Source organism: Chaetodon auriga, chromosome 4 (genome assembly GCF_051107435.1).
Source record: "Chaetodon auriga isolate fChaAug3 chromosome 4, fChaAug3.hap1, whole genome shotgun sequence".
Lineage (NCBI taxonomy): Eukaryota > Metazoa > Chordata > Actinopteri > Chaetodontiformes > Chaetodontidae > Chaetodon > Chaetodon auriga.
The window spans coordinates 8,525,628-8,547,107 of NC_135077.1; the positions used below are offsets into that span (position 1 = coordinate 8,525,628).

The window sequence follows — 21,480 nt, forward strand, 5'->3', positions numbered from 1 at the left end:
GTTGTTGTTTTGCCACGTCTCAAGTATTGACTGTCAACATAAATCACTTTTATTGAGTGGACCACAGAGAAATGACGTGAGTAAAGGAAGAGGTGGAGAAAGAGTGAGGGAAAAAAGGTGAAGGTAAGCAGCAGTAACTGATAAAGGAAACAGGTTAGTATGAGACAAGTGCAGAGAGAAATAAACCAGAGGACAGAGACTGATGAAAGGGAAACAGCAGAGAATGGGAGGGAAGCTCACCTGTCACCTGAACTCCACAGAGCACAGGTACATCTCAGGTAAGCAGCAGTGAGTTCAGCTCAGTTCATTGTCATGTTTATCTTTCTTCCCATCTATTGAAAGCTGTTGAGATGTTAATGTAGTTGGTTTTGGAAAAGTCTGTCATTGTTTGGAACTCAAATATGAGATTTATGTATTATTTGTCACATAAAAGTATGTAATCATCTTATCCTTGATATTGCCCTCTCTTTGTCACTCATGCTCAAGGACAGAGAATGTCACTATTTACCAAACACCCTCTCAAGTGTAGACACGGACACAGGTCCAATGGCCAAATTAACACAATATCTCTTAAATAAATATTTCCAGATTAGCTTTGGTGACAAATTAAACCAACATATTCCCACATTCTGTGTGATGATTGTGAATTTGGTGGAGATCTGGTGACTGATGGCAAAAGCATGGTGTTCACTATGGATTCATACTCATCAAGCTATTCAATGATGTCTTGTGGAAGCATAATTTCTCCATTCATTTAATCAGATTTGTCTTTTAATGTTTCACGTGCATGAACTGGTATTGATTTGCTGGAGTCTTTCCTTTTGTGAACCAACAGAGCACATTGTTGACATCATGGAGGCGCTGGCTCCTCTCTACCAACGTCACCTCAGCTCAAATCTTCTGACCAACATGAGGAACAAACACGTGAAGCCCACTGCACCTCGCCCTCTGATTCAGCATCCTGTGAGAAAACATCAAATATTTCATGCTTTAATATTTATCTCAGCACATTTTTAAGGTTAAAACTCTGCATTATGTGTGTCAACAGTGTTAAAAGTGAACAGCAGATCTCAGCAAACTTGTTCTACTCCGTGTTGCAGGATGTTGTCGCAAATGCTGGGACTGTGATCGAGGTTACTTTGCCTCAATACCTAGATGGGATCTGGACACATCGCCACCTACAGGTCACCAACACCTTTGCAGTCGAGAGTCGTGAGTCCAAACAGGTACAAACAGAAATCCAGGAACCATCTGCTACCTGACCTACATCTGGTTCTCTCACTGTAGTTTGATCTGCACATTGTGTGTCCTGTGTGTGTGTGTGTGTGTGGGGTTGGATGTGACTTTGAATGCTGCAGGTATTTGAAGGTGGTTGGGAGTGTAAGACAGAGCTGGTGCTTTCTGGCTGTCATATCTGCACCTCCGTACAAGAGCATTGTGAGATAGTGGATGACATGTGCCGACACATCAAAGGTATGCTTTTAGACTGCAGATTCTATTTATTGTCTATAGGCAGCTGGAATGTACACATTGTTGCAAACACACTTTAATGTGCGTACATGTCTGTGCTTTTGTGTGCATGCACGCTTCAGGTAAATCAGGTGACAAACTGGTATGTTGGGATTGCCCCACAGCATTTCCTGTCTTCATACAGCACCCTTACAGTGCCCCAGTGTGTCTGGCCACCGGATCGTACCAGGAGCAGACACGGTGGGCCAACATCCTACGAGCCGCAGCACATCATCAGAGCTCTGGTGTAGTTCTCTTATCACTGCTCCCAATCACAACATTTTCACATGCTTCAATGCCACTTTTAAAGTTATTCTTTTCCCAATCCATTCCCTTTTATTACGTATTGTCTGTCAGCACTCTGGTGTGAAGATTCACCAGAATCCAGGGCCTTCTTAGCTGCTGTGTCTTCTTTGAAGAAGCTCAGAGGAAGCTGTCAAACAGAGGTACAGCCAGTGGGCAATGAGGAAGAGGTGAGCAGCCATCACACGAGTCGTCATCCTCTAAGCCTCTGTCCCTCTCTGTCCATTTCTAAACCATTTGGTCTAATGTTTAACCATCTTAAACTGATCTACTAGTCATCAGACAGAAGGTTTATGTTGTACGCTGTCTTGTATTAGTATGTTGTTGTTTGCTGCCTTCTTTTCTGACCATGTGAGCCTTGTTGCCTCTCATGTATTTCCCATCTTTCATCCTTCTGCTTCTTCTTCCTCTGTCTCTCTTTGTCGTTCAGGTGTTGGTAAGCATGGTGATGGAAGAAGTGATGTCTTACCTCAAGGAGCAAGTATTTGCCAGGATCATTGTACATCGCAGGAGGAAGAGGAACGCCTGGATCAGAGTGAGTGAAAGGAAAAGTAATATGTGCAATGTAATTTAGCTTAAGCATACACATACATATGCATAGGTAGAAGGCAATGGACAGATGCATCTTACATATCTTTGTCTTAAACTCTAGTCTGTGTATTTATGCATGCATGCCAGTTGAGGGCTGAGGTCTACAGGACAGCAAAATGTCAGGTAAAAGCTGCCATGGCCGCTGTGAAGGAGGACTTGTCACTTTATCGCTCTGATGTGGAGAAACTGATCTCTGCAGGGCTTCAACAGGCCGGTATGATGCAAGACCACATCACTCACACGATCTCAGGTGTGCGTTTGTGTCTGTGAAGTCCAAAGATGTCAAATGAGACTGTGTCGTTCATCTGGATCCGTCTCTTTTCACCTTAGAGGACATGTGTGAGCCGATGTTACACTCTCTCCTCCACGTGATCATCCCGAAGCTCGACCGCACTCTGCAGGAAGTGGCCACGCCCACCTGTGATGGATTTGCTTTTACCTGCCGATTCTTCCTGGAGACATGTGATGCAATCATAGACCTGGCATCAAAAAGCACATCCATGAAAGATATCAAAAAAGAGGTGCATTGGGTGGTTGTATCATTTAAAGTCAACCTCCGTTTCCTTCACGTTTTTAAGATGCTAATTTTGATGTTTTTCTTTTGATGGTCCCAAAATGAAATGAATGAAATACCTGATACTTCCAGCTCTTCTGGCCTTTTAAATATTTCAATAAAATAATGTGAAAAGGCAAAATCACTGTTTGGTTGAACTGCTGACAACTCGCATTCACATTAAGGCCGTAATCTGATTAACTTCAAAACAGCGTGGCTTTATTTTAAATGGTCACAAGCCAAAGGTGTGAATTGTTCTAGATGTAAGGACTGTAGCCAAATATTTTCTTAGTCTTGCACAAAGAGCAGAAGAAAGGTCTTTGATGAAAACGTCCCTCAGGCAGCAGGAGAGTTGCTTTTATAGTTTCTGTAGACCACATTATTTGACTGGCAGCTATTCAATTGTATAATTATATGATGAAACGTAAAATGTTTACAAAGCTTGAGGCACAAGTGCAAGGTCATCTCATGTTTCTTCTAGTCTAAGGTTCAGAGTAATATATTAAGCTACAAGTGGATACCTCATTAACCATCTTCCATTAAAATCAGTGTGGAATATATCATCTGTTTAGTATTTTTTGACGCTTGTACGTAGCTCTTCACTCTAATGTGAGCAAAAAAACAACAGTCAGCTCATTCACAATACATGGCACTGTACAGAAGTTGTCTTTATCTTAGGTGCTGTCGCCTCTGAGTGGCCTCGGTCCAGATGGTGCCAGGATGTGGCGGTGTCTGGACAGGCTGGAGTTGAGCTTGGAGCGCCACAGGTGGCTCCAGGAGACGTGGGGAGTCCAGAGTGGAGCCTGGAGACCTTTGGTTCTCAAAGCTCAGAACGCTCTCTACAAAGTAATTTACCAAACATGTTGGAGCATCCAGTAAATTAAAGAATTTACAAAATGAACCCTGGCATCTCTCACGTCCCTCCCCCCGTCTCTGTCTTCCAGGTAGTTGATGCGTGCACTGTGATGTTCTGGAGGTTGGTCTCTCGATATCCATGTTCTTCTTTAGTCTCTTCTCAGCTCACGGCGGTGCTGTGTGGGGTCAGAGAGAGAGTGGTAAAGGTGTGTATCATGGTGAGCTTGGGACAAACACACTTCTATTGAATTGCAAACAAAATACAATTTTCTCTGTCTGTGCCTCTCTCTCTCTCTCTCTCTCTCTCTCACTCACACACACACACACACACACACACACACACACACACACACACACACACGCACACACACACAATGCAAACCAACACAGCACCTGGAAACAGAACTGCTGGCTCTCCGATCTCAGTTAATTCTGGAGGTGATCCAGCAGATGACACTACCAGCATTTACACAAGGAGTGGGTGAGCAGGTATGTGTCTTTATGTGTGGACTTCATGTTTAGTGTTAAAATTTTGGTCTTCACACCAAAGGCACCTCTCCTTGGTTTTAGGATCTGTCTCGGTATCATGTCATGCTGAACTCGGAACAAGCCCTCTTCATCCATCCTGACACCATCTTCCACTCCATCCTGAGAAACCAACTGACCTCTTATATCCAGTCAGGTACAGTGTGTGATGAGAGTTTTTGGAGTTACTGTTTTTTTTTTTTTTTTTTAGTTTCGTACTGTAAATATGGGCCTCTGTTTACTACCTTTTCAAGGATGTAATGCCTATATTATATATTCAGCAAACAGCTGTGTATACATTTGTGTTCTTTCTCCTGCAGTGATGAGGTACTTCCTGCCACAGCAGTGCATGCCTCTCCCTGTCAATCCCAGTGGCTCCTGCAGCTCCAGCACTAGTTTCTCAGAGCCAGTGGACCACAGCCTGCTAACTCCTGGTGACTGCAGATGTCAGAGGAGCTTCTGCCAAACCATTGAAGGCTCTACCTCGGGACCTGAAACACTCACACCGAACACCACGTCTGAGCTGGATAACTCTTTGGCTAATGCAGAAAAGTCTGAAAACCTCATGCCTGCACTGCTCGACGCTGGAGAATATGTCCATCTCACTGAGCCATGAATGAACTGTAGAACAAAGCCAGCGTGAGTGTAATAAAGCATAATACAGGTACGTGTCATAATCTCTGTCCTGTGTATGTTTATGTAAATTTGCATATTTTTTGACAACAAAGACACACAAAGAAAGGGAATAAATTCACAGCTATATCATGATATCAGCAGGTATTGATACTCTAAAATGTACTATTAATTAAACTGAATGGATTAAAGAATGAAGAGAATATTCTAAAACATGAACCTGCTAACCTCACTGTACTTCTGCTGCTGTATGTCTGCTTAATGGTTAAATTTAGTGGCATCTAGCAGTGAGGTTACAGACAGCAAACACATCAATGATGTGGAAGAACTTGTACTTTTGGTCGATTTTCACTCTGATGAATAAACGAATAACTCTAAACGCCACAGTTGTCCTTACTCGACTTTCTACGTTTATTGCAACACAAACCTGATGTCAGAGAAGATCATCAGTATATATGGACCGAGTCAAAATACCAAGAGCTTAAAGTAACATAACACTCAGCTTCATCAGAATTAGAATCGTATTTATCGGCCAAGTTTGTGTGCATATGCAAGGAATTTGACTCTATTTTAAACACTTGGGATGGGAAAAAAGGACACATCATACTGAATCACATACAATCACACCACCAGGGATGAGGCAAAACAATGTGGTTGACCCTCAGTCAATGTTGTTTCTCATTCAGTATTATCAGGGGAGTCTGGGACATCTCCAAGGTCCCATCTCATCTTATCTTTCCATCCGGGCACATGTCTACCAAAATAAAGGATGCCAAGTGTGAGGGACTCTGAAGATGACGGTCACATTAGCTTATCATGTCAATGGACAAACTAAAGATTCCTTTATGTCCAACAAATTTCTATCATAATCAGTCAATGGACAGAAAATAAATCAGCAACTATTTTCATAATCAGTCAATAGTTTAAGATGTTTATTACCCAAAAGTCCAGCTTCTCAGACGTGGGAATTACTTGCTTTTCTCTTCTCACAGAGGAATGAATATCTTTGGATTCTGGAAAGAATCAGACAAAACAAGCACTTTGAAACTATTCCTTGAGCTCTGGGAAACTGTGATAAGCATTTGCCACCATTTTCTGACATTTTAGACTAAACAATTAATAAACGACTTAAAAATGAATCCACAGATTAATCGACAATAAAAATCACCTTTATTGGTAGACCCACTGTCTCTCATGAAAGCACACAGCACATTCGCCTTGTGTTGTTTTCAACTGCTGTGCTGTAACAATCAACTTTTACGGGTATAATGTTGTTTTGTGTTTTGTAGACATATTTTTCACTTTGAGCTGCTTTCCACTTGATATCATATCACATATCATCAATATCGAGTACCGCATACTTTTAGCTCTCCCTGTCTCTAAAATCCTGCATACGAAAAAATAATAATTAAAAAAAACTGATTAAACACTTTTTTTAAACAACTCTTTCCAACAGTATCAATAATCCTACAGAAGGACAAGCCTACAGTCTATTGAACACAGGGAAACGCCCATATATCGCTCTCGATGCGGGTCCGCACCATTACAACGCCATCACTGTCCACGTTAGCAACTATTTGTCAAGCTGCCATGGTTTTTGACCTGTAGGCTGACATTGTTGTTTGTTTTGTCATCTGACAATTAACGTGGTTGCTGTCTCTGGCTGGCAGACTACTATCTACTTTGAAAGCCGCCGTGTGTTCGTTCAGCGGTGCACCAGCGTACACAAATGGAGCGAACCCTCTGCCTCTACAGCTGGATCTGTTCTTAAAGGGAAGGACCGCACATCGCGGAGGGAAGCCTGGTACTCTGCTTGGCCTTAGAGGACACAGAAGTTGTTCTTTTATCAAATATAAGTCAGCTTAAACCCAAACCTGATAAACTATGGTATGCTTCATTTTCACCAGGGCACAGAAAGGAGGGCTTTCGTCTGTATTGTGAGAAGAGCGAATTCCCCTTTAACCAATCCAGACCTGCCCTTTAATTCAGCCAGCTCCTCCAGACGAGGTACTCCGCCATGTACCCACTGTCGGCATAACACAACAGCGGGACCCTCGGTTCTCTACATCCTCCTTGCCCTTCTCTGTCCGCCGTGTCACCAACGAGTTTCTCTCCCCTGCCATGCTCCGGGTCACCTCGCTACTGCCTGCCCTGCTGTTCGTTCTCCTGCTGGGCCCGAGCCGGGGATATTTCCCCGAGGAGCGCTGGAGCCCCGAGTCTCCGCTCCTCGCTCCCCGGGTCGTCATCGCTCTGGTCTGCCGCAACTCAGCGCACTCTCTGCCGCTGTTCCTCGGGACAATCGAGCGCCTCGACTACCCGAAGGACCGCATTGCGCTTTGGTGAGTGCCAACAGTTTGGGGAATAACAGGGAATGTCAGTCTATGTCATATCAAAACTTTTACAATTATTTTAGGAATATTAAATTGGCAGCAAAGTGCTAATTTAACATCAGTGTGAGCTCGGGAGCACCAGGGACACGTCAAGCCCGTGTAGACACAGGAAAACTCTGCGTGCGTTTGCGCGTGCGCTTGTGAGTTTGGGCTAGGTGGGGGCCGCTGTGTTATTATGAAGATGTAGGTAGACGCACGAGCGCCTTATCTCCACACGTATGCAGTGAAGTGAGTGAAAATTAAAGCAGCGTGGTTCCACGCTCGCCGGGCTGCTGTCAGGACTTGGCCCCGGTTGCGGCGCGCGGAGGGCGCGTTGCAGCAGCAGAATCGTGTCCATGAAAGATTCCATTCAGTCATAGATCTTTCTCGTCGCCCCTCCGGTTTTTCCCCCTCTACTCCTCCCTTTTTTCCCCCCGCTTTCTTTCCCCTCCCTCTTCCCCTTCCTCATCGTCTTCCTGCAGACTCGACTGGAAACAAAACCAATACTGTTAGAAAAATGTTATAAATCCACGTAGATGTGTCTCTGTGGGAAGCTGTCTATATAACTATCCTCTGCAGGATTTACCTTCCTTTCCCTCAGCCTGTTGCTCTGTCACCAAGCCCCCAGCCTTCCACTTTATTCTTGTCTACAGCGCTGCTCGCTTCCTCTTCTCATTTTGATCCCGTGCCAATAGATCTGTCTTCAAAGATCAAGTTAATCTGTTCATCAGCGTTCAGATCTGACAGGTGAGATTAGATGTCTTGGCAACAGCCTCAAGCAGGGCTGTGTTTAATGGGACTGCGTGAATGTGGATTAAAATTAATCATTCTCTCCTATGAGTTGCTTGTTCGATCCAAGAGGGTGCTTTGCTTGGTCTGGGAGTGAATGTTGAATTGAACTTTTTCAGTGGCAGCTGGAATGAGGAATTCAAGTGTCCGTGAGTCTCTTAAAACAAACCAGCCCGGATGTTGAGCTTTTCTCCTCGTCCCTGAGACAAAAATTCAGCCTCTGTGCCCGAGTCTAACTATGCGCATGTGGCAGCCAGAGCTCAGTTTTCTGCGTGGCTGCTTTGATCTGCAACATGTCTCTTCCCTCGGTGGAAGAGCAGACATAAAAAGTTGTGAAATGCAACGTAAAAGACATAAACTGAGCAGCTCGCCAGCCACCTGTCGATACCTGCAGTTATCAGCCTGACAGGTTAAGATGGAGCACTTGGCAAGCGGCCGCAGAGACACACATACATTGACACTGCCTCGTGTGTATGCGTGTGTCTGTTCTGTAGGGACATGCAGGATGGATATAATCAATCCATTAATCTTCCATTTTCAGCCCCCTGCCCCTTTCTCAGCGCTCTTATCCTTTAGGCATGGCTCTATTGCCGGCATGCAAGCAATCCCAAATATTTACTGTCAATAAACCCATTTTTATTCACTGCCTCTGCTCATTCAAACTCCGCAGCAGTCAGAGAGGGAGAGGTAGACGGGTTCAGAGAGAGGAAGAAGATGGATGGGTGAGCCGGTCACATGTAGGTGCTGTACCAGCACTGCAGTGTTAAAACGCCACAGACAGATGGGAAACTAAAACCTGCAGCACGCCGACTGTCACTCAGTACGCGACAGGGCTGGGAGTAGATCCACTTCTCTCATATTTACACATTCTTTCTCTCTCTTGCGGGTGTTTTTGTGCCCCTCACTGACACACACCGAGATTTGTTATGATAACACAGACAGCAGACGAATGCCGCTCCTCCCCTTCTTAGCCCCTATTGTCTGTCTTTGTTCTTCTTTGTCCACGCCTGACATTAGTGATGTGCAACTCTAATGACAGCAAAACCCTCAGAGGATGAAAAGCCAAAAGTAGAGATGGGTGATAAATATTATATCAATATTGGATAAAGAATTCAGTGTGGTCCGGTTATATCGAGATGTATCTTAAATGTTGTCGTCTTCATTAAAGCTGCAGTAATCAGTGTTTTCATACAAGCAAAAATGGTTAAAATGGATGTAATTGACTGTAATCATTCGCTAATTACTGTAATTTGCCAGTGTTTTGATTTCAGCTTGTTCTGCTGCCCACAAATAGCCCCCCCCCCCAAATAAATTTCAGCTTTAAGGCTGTGCTGCAGTTGAGTGATATTTGAGTGTTTTAGCTCGAATAAATGAACAGTGACTCATTATGCAGGCTGTATGTATAATTACATAAGAGAGAAAAACAGCTTCAATTCTCACATTTGAGAAGCTGTAAAATTCAAATGCTTTGCATACTTGCTTGATTAATTACTTTCTATATCAGGATTCAAACTTTTCCAAAATGCTGTTGAGAATACATTTTCCAATACCTAAACACTGAGTACCAATCAGATGCCAGTGTGGTTTTTTTTTTTTTTTTTTGCTTTAATTTAAAATCTGCATACCTCAGTTTATTGAGCTGATTGGGCTCATTCGTCTACGTGAAAGGCAACAGGAGCGTATAAATACACAGCACTTCTTACTATAAGTAGAAGCATTATTTATGTAGAGACATGAGCTCACTGTAATAAATGAATTGAGCAGATCAGGACCAGGAAATAATGGAGCTCCTGCAGTGAGACTGTGAGTGACAGAATAATAACTGCTGGTTAATATTTATAAATACAACATTATCATACAGAAGGTTTGCTGTCACTGTCAGTAACAGAAAACTGGGCACACAGTGATAGAAGTTTTTTCCACATATGTACCCCTAAGACAAAGTAACATGGGATCATTGAGGAGAATATGTTGCTCAGCTGGTGGTACTGCTGACCGAGGTGCGCTCCTCAGTCACGGCCTCTGTGTCTCTCTCTGCTGTCTGTCGTCCTCCCACAGGGTGGCGACAGATCACAACATAGATAACACCACAGCCATCCTGAGAGAGTGGCTCATCAAGGTGCAGAATTATTATCACTATGTGGAGTGGAGGCCTGATGATGAACAAAGGTACAGTATGTCTATGTGTGTGTGTGTGTGTGAGTGTGTGAGCGAGTGATGTAAGAAGATTACTGAACGGGTCTGTCTGTGCACGTCTCAGAGCCTTTGAGGACGAGGGAGGGCCTAAGCACTGGAATAATCTTCGTTATGAACATGTAATGAAGCTCCGCCAGGCAGCGCTGGAGACCGCCCGTGAGATCTGGGCCGACTACCTCCTGGTATGTTATCATCCACTCAACAGCTTCACGAGCCTCTTCGTCTTATGTACTCTCAGAGGTGTCTCTGACTCTGGGTCAGATGTGTGAGGAGATGTGGATAAGTATGAGCTGATTCATCCACCGCCTACACCTGCTTATAGGGAGGAAGGAGGCAAAAGGAACTGCAGTCAAGTGACAAAATCAGTGACCAGTAGACATTTTCAACGACCTCTCGCTGGTACAGACTTATTTAAACTTTTAATTTCTATTTTGTTTTAAGCTCTAACGCAGAGAAGGAGAGTGTTTTTTCACAGTTGTCTGTTATAAAGTGCCATTTTGTTCCAGCATATTTAAAGTAATGCAGAGTAGCGCAGAAAGATCTGTGCTCGTATCATAAAGTACAGGAGACGGTGGGTGAAGCCTTGTTGCTATGGTTACCTGCATGTTAATACATCACATGCACATTGTTAAAATGTTTTCCTCAAGCTTTTAATCCGCGGAAAAGGCTTGCGAGTAGACGTCGAGTCGTTTTTTTTTTTTTTTTTGTAACGCTCGTATTTCCAAGGTCAGCGGTTACCTTTGATGGTTAGTTAAAATGTAAATTTTTAACAGGTGTCTTGATTTTAACACCGCCTGCCTGCCAAAAGTTGTTTACTTCCTGTAAAATATGAAAAATGCATGTTGATATTTGAGGGTATTTTGATTTTTTTTAACAAACACAGCTATCATGAACAAAGTCTTTCATAAGGATTCTTTAAATCTGGTTATTAAACAGCTGTGACCAACATGTGTACTGAGCAGGAGTTTACAGTTGAAAAATACATTTGTCAGTCGTCTCTGGTGAACAAACATGCAACGCGTCTAAACTGCTTCAGACATATTTTTGGCAATTCTGTCGTGAATTTTCTTTTTACTGATTTGTGATGAAACACACGTGGAACAAATATTCTGGCTGACGAAAATGCGGTTTGACTGTGAGCCATCTTCATTTACTGCTCGTGGTGAAACACATCAAACGCACACCACGATTAAATGTTTTGGCTTTGGAAAAAAAAAGAAAAAAAAAAACATTCTTCTCTGGACACGGAACAGCATTTTTAGTAAATACACCAGAGTACAGAAAAGCCTGCAGCAAATACAAGTGCAGTCTGTTTGCCGGGCTCGTTGGAGGCTCTGAGCTGTGAGACGAAGCGGGCGAGGAAAGAGCTGCGAATGCTCACGGCTCTCGGTGAACCATGTTGCTGTGGTCCAATCAATCATTTAGTGGCAGCAGTTGACATTTTGTGTGCGCTTGCATGTGCACGCGTGTGTGCAGCCGTCGTCAATATTGTGCCCTTCTCCTCCGTCTGCAGGTGGCTGACTGTGACAACCTGCTCATCAGGCCGGATGTGTTGCGGAAGCTGATGAGCGAGAACAAGACTGTTGTAGCACCCATGCTGGAGTCAAGAGCTGCGTACTCCAACTTCTGGTGCGGCATGACTTCACAGGTACCGCCGATGTTTTGTTTTTATGCTGTGAACCGCTCACACCTGTATAACAGATTCAGGTACTTCAGGTTCCTTCACATCCTTTGCACCAGATTTAAACATGTCATGTATCCTTCATGAGGGTGGTATAAATATTCTGCTCTTTGAAACCTGGCAAACAAAAGTATAATCTTCTTTTTTTTTTTTTTTTTTACATATACTCAGTACAAAGACAATATATTTAATGTTTAATGTTCCTGTTTGGACCGTTCCACAGGTAAACAGGTTCACTGGCAGCACAGCTGTACACAGCATCCCAGCTTTATGGGAATCTGGGTTTTAGGCCACCTTAAAATTGTCACACCCAATCAGAAATCCCTGTAAGACTATTGTACAAATATTATGCATGGCCCTGAAATGATGAGCTGCATGTTAGCACAGCTGTAGAAAAAGAAATGGGGATTTCTTCTTCTTTGTATTGTTGCATAACAACACATAACAAAGTTTCCACCAGCATCCTGTTTCACTCTAACACACAAACTCAGCTGACAGACTTTGAGGATTATTTATCAGACGTAGCCTCTGTATAATGTTAGTGTAAAAAACATTTCTTTTACACCTTTTGATGAATAATGCAATCCAGATAAATGTCTGCTCTGAACTCTGTGGGTTACTGATAGCGAGTAAAATGTCACTTTTCATGTCGTCCTGCTGAATAATGGAGCACATCTCTTGCCGCCCCCATAACACAGAAATATGATCTTGTACAAATTTTACACTTGATGTTTTTTTCTTATGCATGAGGAGATCAAATTTGTGCAAGTAACTCACTTCAGAAACACTGTGAATGAGTTTGAATTTGAAGGCGGAGGTGAGTTTTCTTATTTATATTGTATTCAGTGTGTGAATGATTTGTCTCAGAGGTGAACTGAGGCTTAGCTGATCTGTCAGCAGAGTGTATGGCTGGTACTCAGCTCATTATGTTTAACTTGCTCCACCTTCTCAGTCTGTTACTTCTGCTGTTTGTGCTGCTGACAAAACTTACTCAAAACTGTAGGCCTCAGTATATTTTAATTGAGATATATCTCATTCCTCATTCTTCTTCTTCTTCTTATCTTTTTTGTAAAGATTTGACAGTGTGGAATTGAATTTTTTTTTTCAATTTTTTATCAAAGTGACTTTGACAGACTTGCATCTTTATTTGCAGATCTTGGAAACAGTTCTGTCTGTGATCTATTTCTGTCTAGATAGGATACATCTCAGCTTCCTTTCAAACCAGAGTAGACATGTGGACATTGTCTGTCCTCCAGCACGAAATCAACCAACTCAAACCAAGAGTCTGCCTCTCTGATTCCTGCAAAGAACATTTTCTTCCATGACAATTAACGGGCCTGTAGCCAAAAGGCAATAAGCATGTCTATCAGGACATGGAGATTCAGATATGTCTTCCTGTAAACTCACAGAGACGTACATCGCAGACTGGGGACAGCTGATTTTCTCAATCAAGTCTAAGATCCAGTTCCTCTTGAATAGCACAGTGTTCATGTGCACTCTCTGCAGGGTTATTACAAGCGTACACCAGCCTACATGCCTATCCGTAAGCGGGAACGTCGCGGCTGTTTCGCTGTACCGATGGTCCACTCGACCTACCTGGTGGACCTACAGAAAGAGGCCTCTCGTCAGCTGGCTTTTTATCCACCACACCCGGAGTACAGCTGGCCCCTGGATGACGTCATCGTCTTTGCCTACTCAGCTCGCATGGCAGGTGCGACAAATGCAACACGGGTGGATTTGTTATCAGAGGGCTGGTTAAATGTCTTTCCAGACGTGTTTTGTAAGAATGTTTTCCTCTTTTTTTCTTTTCAGATGTGCAGATGTACGTGTGCAACAAAGAAACTTATGGGTATTTTCCAGTTCCAATGCCCTCCCACGCAACCTTGCAGGATGAGCTGGAGAGCTTCTTGCATACTCAGCTTGAGGTCATGGGTGAGTCAAGAGCGCCCAGAAAGACCAGAATGATTTCTTTGTGTTTCACGGTTTTAGCAAAAGGGAGCGTGTTTGCTTGTGATAAAGCACTTAAACAGACACTCGGCTGTGATTACACCTTATTATGTCTTTTTACAATGGGAGTTTGTTGGTTTTAAATGGACTGATCTGGTGTTAGTCCACTTTCATCTTCAACTTGCAGTCTCATGTTGTGCTCGTCTGCAGGTTTTGCATTTAATGGATTTCTCCAACCTGTCTAGCTGAACTGGATTTTTTATGAAAAGGGTTTCTGGAAGTAGCTCGCAGCTCTAAAGTTACATTGAGTTATAGAGATATCGAGTTACATAGCAAAGAAATAAAGTGTATGCCTCTGCCTAAAAACCACACACTTAATTAAACTTAAACCCTTTTTTCACAAGACTGGTACTACCTGGGGACAAAGTAATTTGTAATAATTGCAGAGGTCATCTATGATCTTAATTCCTTGCAAATCTGTCATGTCCATAAATTTTTTTAATTAAAGTAAAAAATCCAAATTACCCCCCATATATCCCCAAACACAGAGGTCACATGGTAGCATTAGTCCTGTGTGAATCGGGTTCTCGTTTTTAACTAACACAGTGGCATGCAAAGCTTCTGTTACCGTGAATGTTTAAATGAGTAAATGATCGACTCAAAATTCATACAGTTAAAGATGAAACATCTTCGTCAACATTTTCAGACAGATAACTGCCTTATGTTTGTTTTGTACAGTTTTAGGAAAAGAGCACCATGCAGACATTTTGGCACCCCAAGAGATTTGAGCCCTCACATAACTTTTATTAAGGTCTCTGGCCTTTATCAGCTTGTTATGGCTATGGCTTGATCACAGTCATCATAAGGAAAGGCCAAACGATGAAAGCTTTTTAAATAGTCACACCTCCAATCTTGTCCCAACAATCAGCGCCCACGGGCTCCTCTGAGCAGCTGCCCAGCATAAATGATGCCCACAAAGCAGGAGAAGGCTGTAAGAAGATGACAAAGTGTTTTCCGGTAGCTGTTTCCTCAGTTCGTAATGCAATTAAGAAATGGTAGTTAACAGAAATGGTGGAGGTTGAGTCGAGGGCTGGAAGATCAGGAAAATCTTCAGACATAACTGCTTGTTGGATTGCTTAATAGGGAAATCAAACCACTTGTTTGACTACAGAAGACCTTTATGAAGATTGAGCAGTCTGAGGTGGTGCTGCACTGTTCCACTGTGCAGTGACACCTGCACAAATATGACCTTCATGGAAGAGTCGTCAGAAGAAAACCTTCCTGCTGCCTCACCACAAAATTCAGCATCAGAAGTTATCAAAGGAACATGTAATGTAGTCTGATGCATTTTGGAATCGAGTCCCGTGGACTGATGAAGATAAAATAGAACTTTCTGGCAGCAATGAGCAAAGATATGTTTGGAGGAAAAAAAAAAAAAAAATCATGAGCAGAACACCTCTCCAACTGTCAAGCATGGGGGTGGATCGATCATGTTTTAGGCTTGTGTTGCAGCCAGTAGCACGGAGGAACATTTCACTGGTAGAAGGAAGAATACATTTAATTAAATAACAGCAAATTCTGGAAGCAAACATCAGACAATCTGTAAAAAAGCTGTAGATGAAAAGAGATGGTTCTATAGCAGGATAATGATCCTAAACAGACCTCATACAATCCACAATGGACCACCTCAAGAGGCGCGAGCTGAAGGTCTTGCCATGGCCTTCCCAGCCCCCCCGACCTGAACATCATCAAAAATCTGTGGATAGACGTCAGAAGAGCAGTGCATGGAAGACGGCCCACAAATCTCACAGAAGTACAAGGTTTTTGAAAGAAAAATGGTTGAAAATCCCCCAAACAAGAACTGAAAGACTCTTAGTTGGCTACAAAATGTTGTGATACTTGCCAAAGGGGGTGTTACAAAGCACTCACCATGCAGGGTCTTTTTGCTTCAGGCCCGTTTGCTGTTATGTGATTTTGAAACTATAAAAAAATGGAAATATGAAAATAATCTTGTTTAAGATATTTAAGGAATGTGTCATCTTTAACTTGCTGTGTGGAAACCCACTTAGCTATTCACAGTAACCGAAATGTTGGGGTGCCTAAATTTGGTGGCAAATTCATGCGGCTTATTGCTCGTGTCGTTCAGGAAGTGGATGTTACGCAGACACTTGATATCATGTCCGGGGGATAATGTCAGTAAATTCAAGTTAACTGTAGACTTTGCGCATGTCGTGCGAATGACAGAAACCTTTCTCTACTAAAAATGTGTGTGCAGCTAGTTTTTTTATTTTCTCTGTTTGAGACATTGGCAGTTACAGTAAGCTGTGGAAGGCTGTTTGGATGATACATACAGTACAAAAGAAGAGGAAAGAGCGCACAAAAGAGTGCTATTAAAATGGAAATGAAATGTGATAGATTATGTCCCCATAATTCAGGGACTCCCGAAATAGATTCCATGCTATCAGAATTAGGGCATGGTCCCTCTTTTCTTACATTATATCCTACTATATATACTGCACTCTTTGCACAGCATGTATGTATCACAGGAGAGGAAGGACCAGTAGGGTTGACTGTGAAACCCAGGTCATGAATACTGCTACTAATAATAGAATAGTCATTGTTAATCACATTGTTGTCTGGCTAAATTCTAGCATGTAAAATCAAAGCAAAAGCTAAACTTTGGTTCATTTTTGAGAGCTCCTTGGGAATCTCCTGAGGACCCCTGTACCTCTGTTTGGGAGCCCCTGTTTCAACACATTACTAATTCTCTTTGTAACCTTACCCCCCCCCCCCCTTTTTTTTCTTTGAAAGTGAAAAATCCTCCATTGGAGCCCTCCAGCTTCCTGTCTCTTCCTCCCAAACAGCCTAACAAGATGGGCTTTGATGAGGTACAGACACACACACACACACACACACACACACACACACACACCCATAAATACACACACAATAAGCGACACACGTGTGTGAGTTTCTGCCTTTGTGTGCACCCAGGTGTTTATGATCAATCTGGTGCGGAGATCTGACCGTCGTGAGCGAATGCTACGAGCGCTGTACGAACAGGAGCTCAGCTGTAAGGTTGTTGCTGCTGTGGATGGCAAGTACGTATCCCATCTTGTTCCTCCCCCACTGCCTGTGTCTTCCTGATTTGTGCCTCTGCAACATGCCGTGTAGATTGATGTAGGAAGGCTGAGCTGAGACAAACAACAAGGTGAAGAGTAGTGGGAGCATGCTGTCATTTAAAGATTCTCTGAACACGTAATTTGAGCGCGTCTGCGTATCTGTGAGGAAAATGTCGCTCTAATCTTTATGTAGGCTCTCCGGTTATTAGGCTGTGTCGTGTTTTATAGAATTGTTTCTCCTATTACCTGATTTTTAAAAAACTGTCATACCATCTTCAAGGCTTTTCTTTTTATTGAACTCTTTATTGAAGACGACACACATCACATCCATGTGATTTATTGTTTCCATGTCTAATCTCTTCGTGTATCCCGTCTCCTTCTCTCAGAGCTCTGAACAAGACTGATATAGAGTCCATGGGGATTCAGATGCTGCCGGGATACAAAGACCCTTATCACGGTCGGCCTCTCACCAAGGGGGAACTGGGTTGTTTCCTCTCTCATTACAACATCTGGAAGGAGGTGAGATCCTTGGACAGGCGGTAGGCCCTCTGTGTCTATCTGTACATACATGGTAGATAACATTAACTACTGAAAACAGAGTAACTCTGCGTGCGGAAGCGCAGCTTAGTGGGTGTAATGTTATGTTATGTTTCAACAAATGTACTGCCTTTTGTGATACAAGGTTTTTGAACACCAACTTTTCACAAAAAAAGCCAAAACAAACAAACAAACAAACAAACAAACAAATGTGAATAGTTCTATCCTTGTAATTATTTTGAACATACCAGTAAAGGACTGAAGAAACTTCTCCATCACAGTAAAGCTTGTGCCAGCTCACCATCATCACTAAATTCATGTGTTTGTGTGTGTGTGTGTGTGTGTGTGTGTGTTTGTGTGTGTGTGTGTGTGTGCGTAGATAGTAGATCGTGGTCTGCCGACCTCCCTGGTCATCGAGGACGACCTCCGCTTCGAGGTGTTCTTCAAACGGCGTCTGCAGACGCTGCTGCAGGAGGTGACGACGCACAAGCTGGACTGGGATCTCATGTGAGTGACGCTTCAGAACAGGAGAAAAGCATGATGTCGTTAACAGAGAGGATTATCGTCCCCCTGTGCTGAAATCTGCCCATCTGTCACACATGATATCTCAGACACCACTGATCCGATATAGAAAATGCATGCAAGTCAGCATCGCACTACTGTGTGAGGATAACAAAGTGGGGCGAGTTATTTTCGAACAGAGTTTCCGTTAAAAAAAAACTGGTGCCGGTTCACATGTCCTGGATTCCAGTGTCCTGGACCAATGGGAGAAATATCCGGGCAAATATTGTCTGTGTTTATGGACTCTATTTGCCCATGTTTTTGTTTCGAAGTGACTAATGGGGACAACAGTTTTTGAAATTGGTCCAGTATTGAGGGAGAGTGTTGCAGCCAATAGCTGCAATATAATCCTTCCAGGCATTTGAGCCCTGTCCATGTACGTCCACTCAAAGTGTTTGGTTTTGGAAGTGACAGGCTGAGATTGTTATTCTAAGTGTCTGACAACATTATGGAAAGGATCCGTTTTTGTAAAAGACTACAAGAGATCCTTTTTTTTACACCAGGAACAGTTGCTCTATTTCCCTCGCCAAAGCCACCAGACTCCATTTACAGAAACAGTCATTTTCAAACACATTTTGTTCAAACTCAACAGAAACAAAATATGACTCACCAAAACCTTCTTGGTCTGTCCACTGTTCTAATGCTCATTAACTCTCGTTTGGTAAAAATTAAACCCTTCATTCGCCGAGTTAGATGTGAAAATATCAGGAGAGGAGTGAGAGGGAGGGCGGACATCAGTGAAGCAGCAGGGAAACAGCATGTACAGGCCAAATATTTTCACATCTAATTCAGGAACTGTTTTCACCGGACATTACGAATGGAGACATTTAATTAGTCCCATTAAAGCAATGGTAATGAACAGATACCGGAAAACCTGTTTCCTGACGTAAAAGTAGCGTTCATTTTCTGCATGGACAAAGTCAGGTCAGGTGCCTGACAGGGCCTCCAAAGCTTGTATGGCCATAAAGATCTCCCATCATTTGCACAGAAATGAAAAACTCCAGTAGAAAACATCTTACATTTTTTTCACTGAGTTGCAAACACAACATCAAAGAGCCTCGGTGGAATCAAGGTGTCAGTTGAGCAGTCCTACGACTCCCAAGAAGCATTTAAAAGCTTAAAAACCTGCAGTTAATGGTGTTATATGTGATACAGTGTAATAAATTCAGCCGTTTAAATCAACTCACTTTTAGCTTTTAAGTAAATTTTTTGTTCAGTTTATCAACTGCGGTGCAGTGTTTTGTTCCAACTGAACTGTTCTGAATTTGCTCCAACTCTAATTTTCCTCTTTGATCGGCATCTTTTTTTTCATAGCGGTGGTGGAGGCTCATGGGTAATGTGTTACATAAAGCCATCCACCGTCCCAAACTGAATATAAAAACATGACTTCTCAGAATCACAATTTAAATAATTCAAACTGATGGCCATAACCATAACTTATAGTTCTGCTACATTATCCACGGGCCTCCAGTGTTTCTATGTCGAAGAATCTCTCACTTTGCAGCTGTAATTGACTGGAAGAAAGGATGATGACTGCATTTTGTTTGGGGAATTACATTTTTATTGTGGCCCACGTCCACAGTCAGAGCAGAGCAAAGCTCATCTTTGGTGAAATGAATGTTGCTGGAAGCTTTGTGATGTAGTGACTTGGGCTGTTGACTGCTGAATGGACAATAAGTCCACACACTCAGTTCATTACAGTGCATTCATAACATCTACTCTTGTCTCATGACTGACAGAGGACCATGCTGCTTCTCTGTTGTGGAACAGTGTAACATGAAATCAGACGCTGCTACGCGGCTCATAAGATAACTTCCACCATTCTGTTCTCTCCGGGTTCATTCAGGTCTGAAATGCTGTAATAAATGTTGCTGTAACTGGCTTCCAAGTTAAGTGCTTGTGATATTTTTTGTCTCTTATCTGAAACACAGTTACATCGGACGGAAGCGAATGCAGGTGGACCACCCAGAGACGTCTGTACCGAACATCCACAATCTGGTGGAGGCAGACTATTCCTACTGGACACTCGGCTACATGTTGTCATTACAAGGAGCCCAGAAACTCCTTCGGGCCGAACCTCTGAAAAACATGCTTCCTGTCGATGAGTTCCTCCCTGTCATGTACAACAAACATCCAGTGTGAGTAAAACCCCTTCATCCTCTTTCTGTTCCTCTTATTTGTCTTGTCATTTCGAGCTCTTGTTAACCTGACCGCGTCCCCGCTGCTCTCACTCCTCAGTTCAGAGTACATGGACCGCTTTGAGAGTCGGGACCTGCACGCGTTTTCTGCTGAGCCGCTTCTGGTGTATCCAACCCATTACACAGGAGACCCGGGCTACATCAGCGACACGGAAACATCGGTGGTCTGGGACAACGAGACCGTCAAAACCGACTGGGACCGAGCCAAGTCGAGGAAAACGCAGGAGCAGGGGGAGCTGAGCTTTGAGGCCCAGAACTCTGATGTGCTGCAGTCTGAACTGGAGAACTGGAGCACACGGGACGAGCTGTGATGACGAGGAGAGGACATGAGGAGGAGAGATGGGAGCGAACTCTGGCATACAGAGATAAGGATGAGGGAGACAGAACAAAGCTGTGATAGTGGGGGGGGAATGAATAAGACGGAGGGAATAAAGCAGGATGCAGGAGAGGACGGAGGGAAGGCAGAGTAGATGAGGGACAAATGCTTATCCTTATACATTTCTCTCCAATCAATCGATCAAGTTTATTTGTCCCACGTATACATACAGTCACAATGAAATAGAATTATTTGATCTATCCACTATTTGATCTTTCTCTGAACAGAGGAGGTTAGATGTAGATTTAACTCTTGAAGAGTCAGCTAGCGGCTTCTGTTTTATTTATTGCATCCAACGCACATCCCTTGACCACAGCCTGGTCCTCTAAAGAAATAATATTTCTCCCAGACTGAATACCACATTTTATACACAGAAATTCCCTCTTTCTGTACCTTTTAACAAAAAAAAAAAGAAAGAAAAAGAAACGGGAGAAGATGCATTATTTAGCCCAACTCTTAAATGTCTCTAAATGACTTCTAGTAACATTTCAACAACTTCACATCACCAAAACTAATTACATGCTAAAGCTGCATAATGTTTTGGGTTTCGAATGGGAGCCTCTAAAATATTGAAAGATGATGTTACATCTCTTCTGCACAGAACTACACTCTGCTACACTCTCAGTGGTTCCCAGCCTGAAGCGATGTCTCGTTGTAACCCTTGATCGCCAGTTGTGTTTAGCTCCAAGTCACCAGTGTGTTATTGAAGTAAAGCTGTTACTTAATAACCTTTTC

General features: G+C 43.0%; 2 protein-coding genes across 2 annotated transcripts; both read left to right on the forward strand.

The window, feature by feature from the left end:
* The first annotated feature begins 1,124 nt into the window (after window positions 1-1,124).
* Window positions 1,125-3,908, forward strand: LOC143319008 (protein Niban 1-like). Its single transcript, XM_076727565.1, has 9 exons — window positions 1,125-1,226; window positions 1,359-1,473; window positions 1,593-1,754; window positions 1,867-1,982; window positions 2,243-2,347; window positions 2,491-2,653; window positions 2,734-2,924; window positions 3,635-3,752; window positions 3,901-3,908. Exons 2-9 carry the CDS (start codon window positions 1,455-1,457, stop codon window positions 3,906-3,908), a joined length of 882 nt encoding a protein of 293 aa, XP_076583680.1. The 5' UTR covers window positions 1,125-1,226; window positions 1,359-1,454.
* A 2,803-nt stretch (window positions 3,909-6,711) lies between these two features.
* LOC143319482 (procollagen galactosyltransferase 1-like) lies at window positions 6,712-21,171 on the forward strand. The gene is made up of 12 exons (XM_076728502.1): window positions 6,712-7,308; window positions 10,186-10,296; window positions 10,388-10,505; window positions 11,837-11,971; window positions 13,511-13,715; window positions 13,817-13,936; window positions 16,763-16,839; window positions 16,946-17,052; window positions 17,460-17,592; window positions 17,990-18,117; window positions 20,103-20,309; window positions 20,410-21,171. Exons 1-12 carry the CDS (start codon window positions 7,091-7,093, stop codon window positions 20,678-20,680), a joined length of 1,830 nt encoding a protein of 609 aa, XP_076584617.1. The 5' UTR covers window positions 6,712-7,090; the 3' UTR covers window positions 20,681-21,171.
* Window positions 21,172-21,480: the final 309 nt, after the last annotated feature.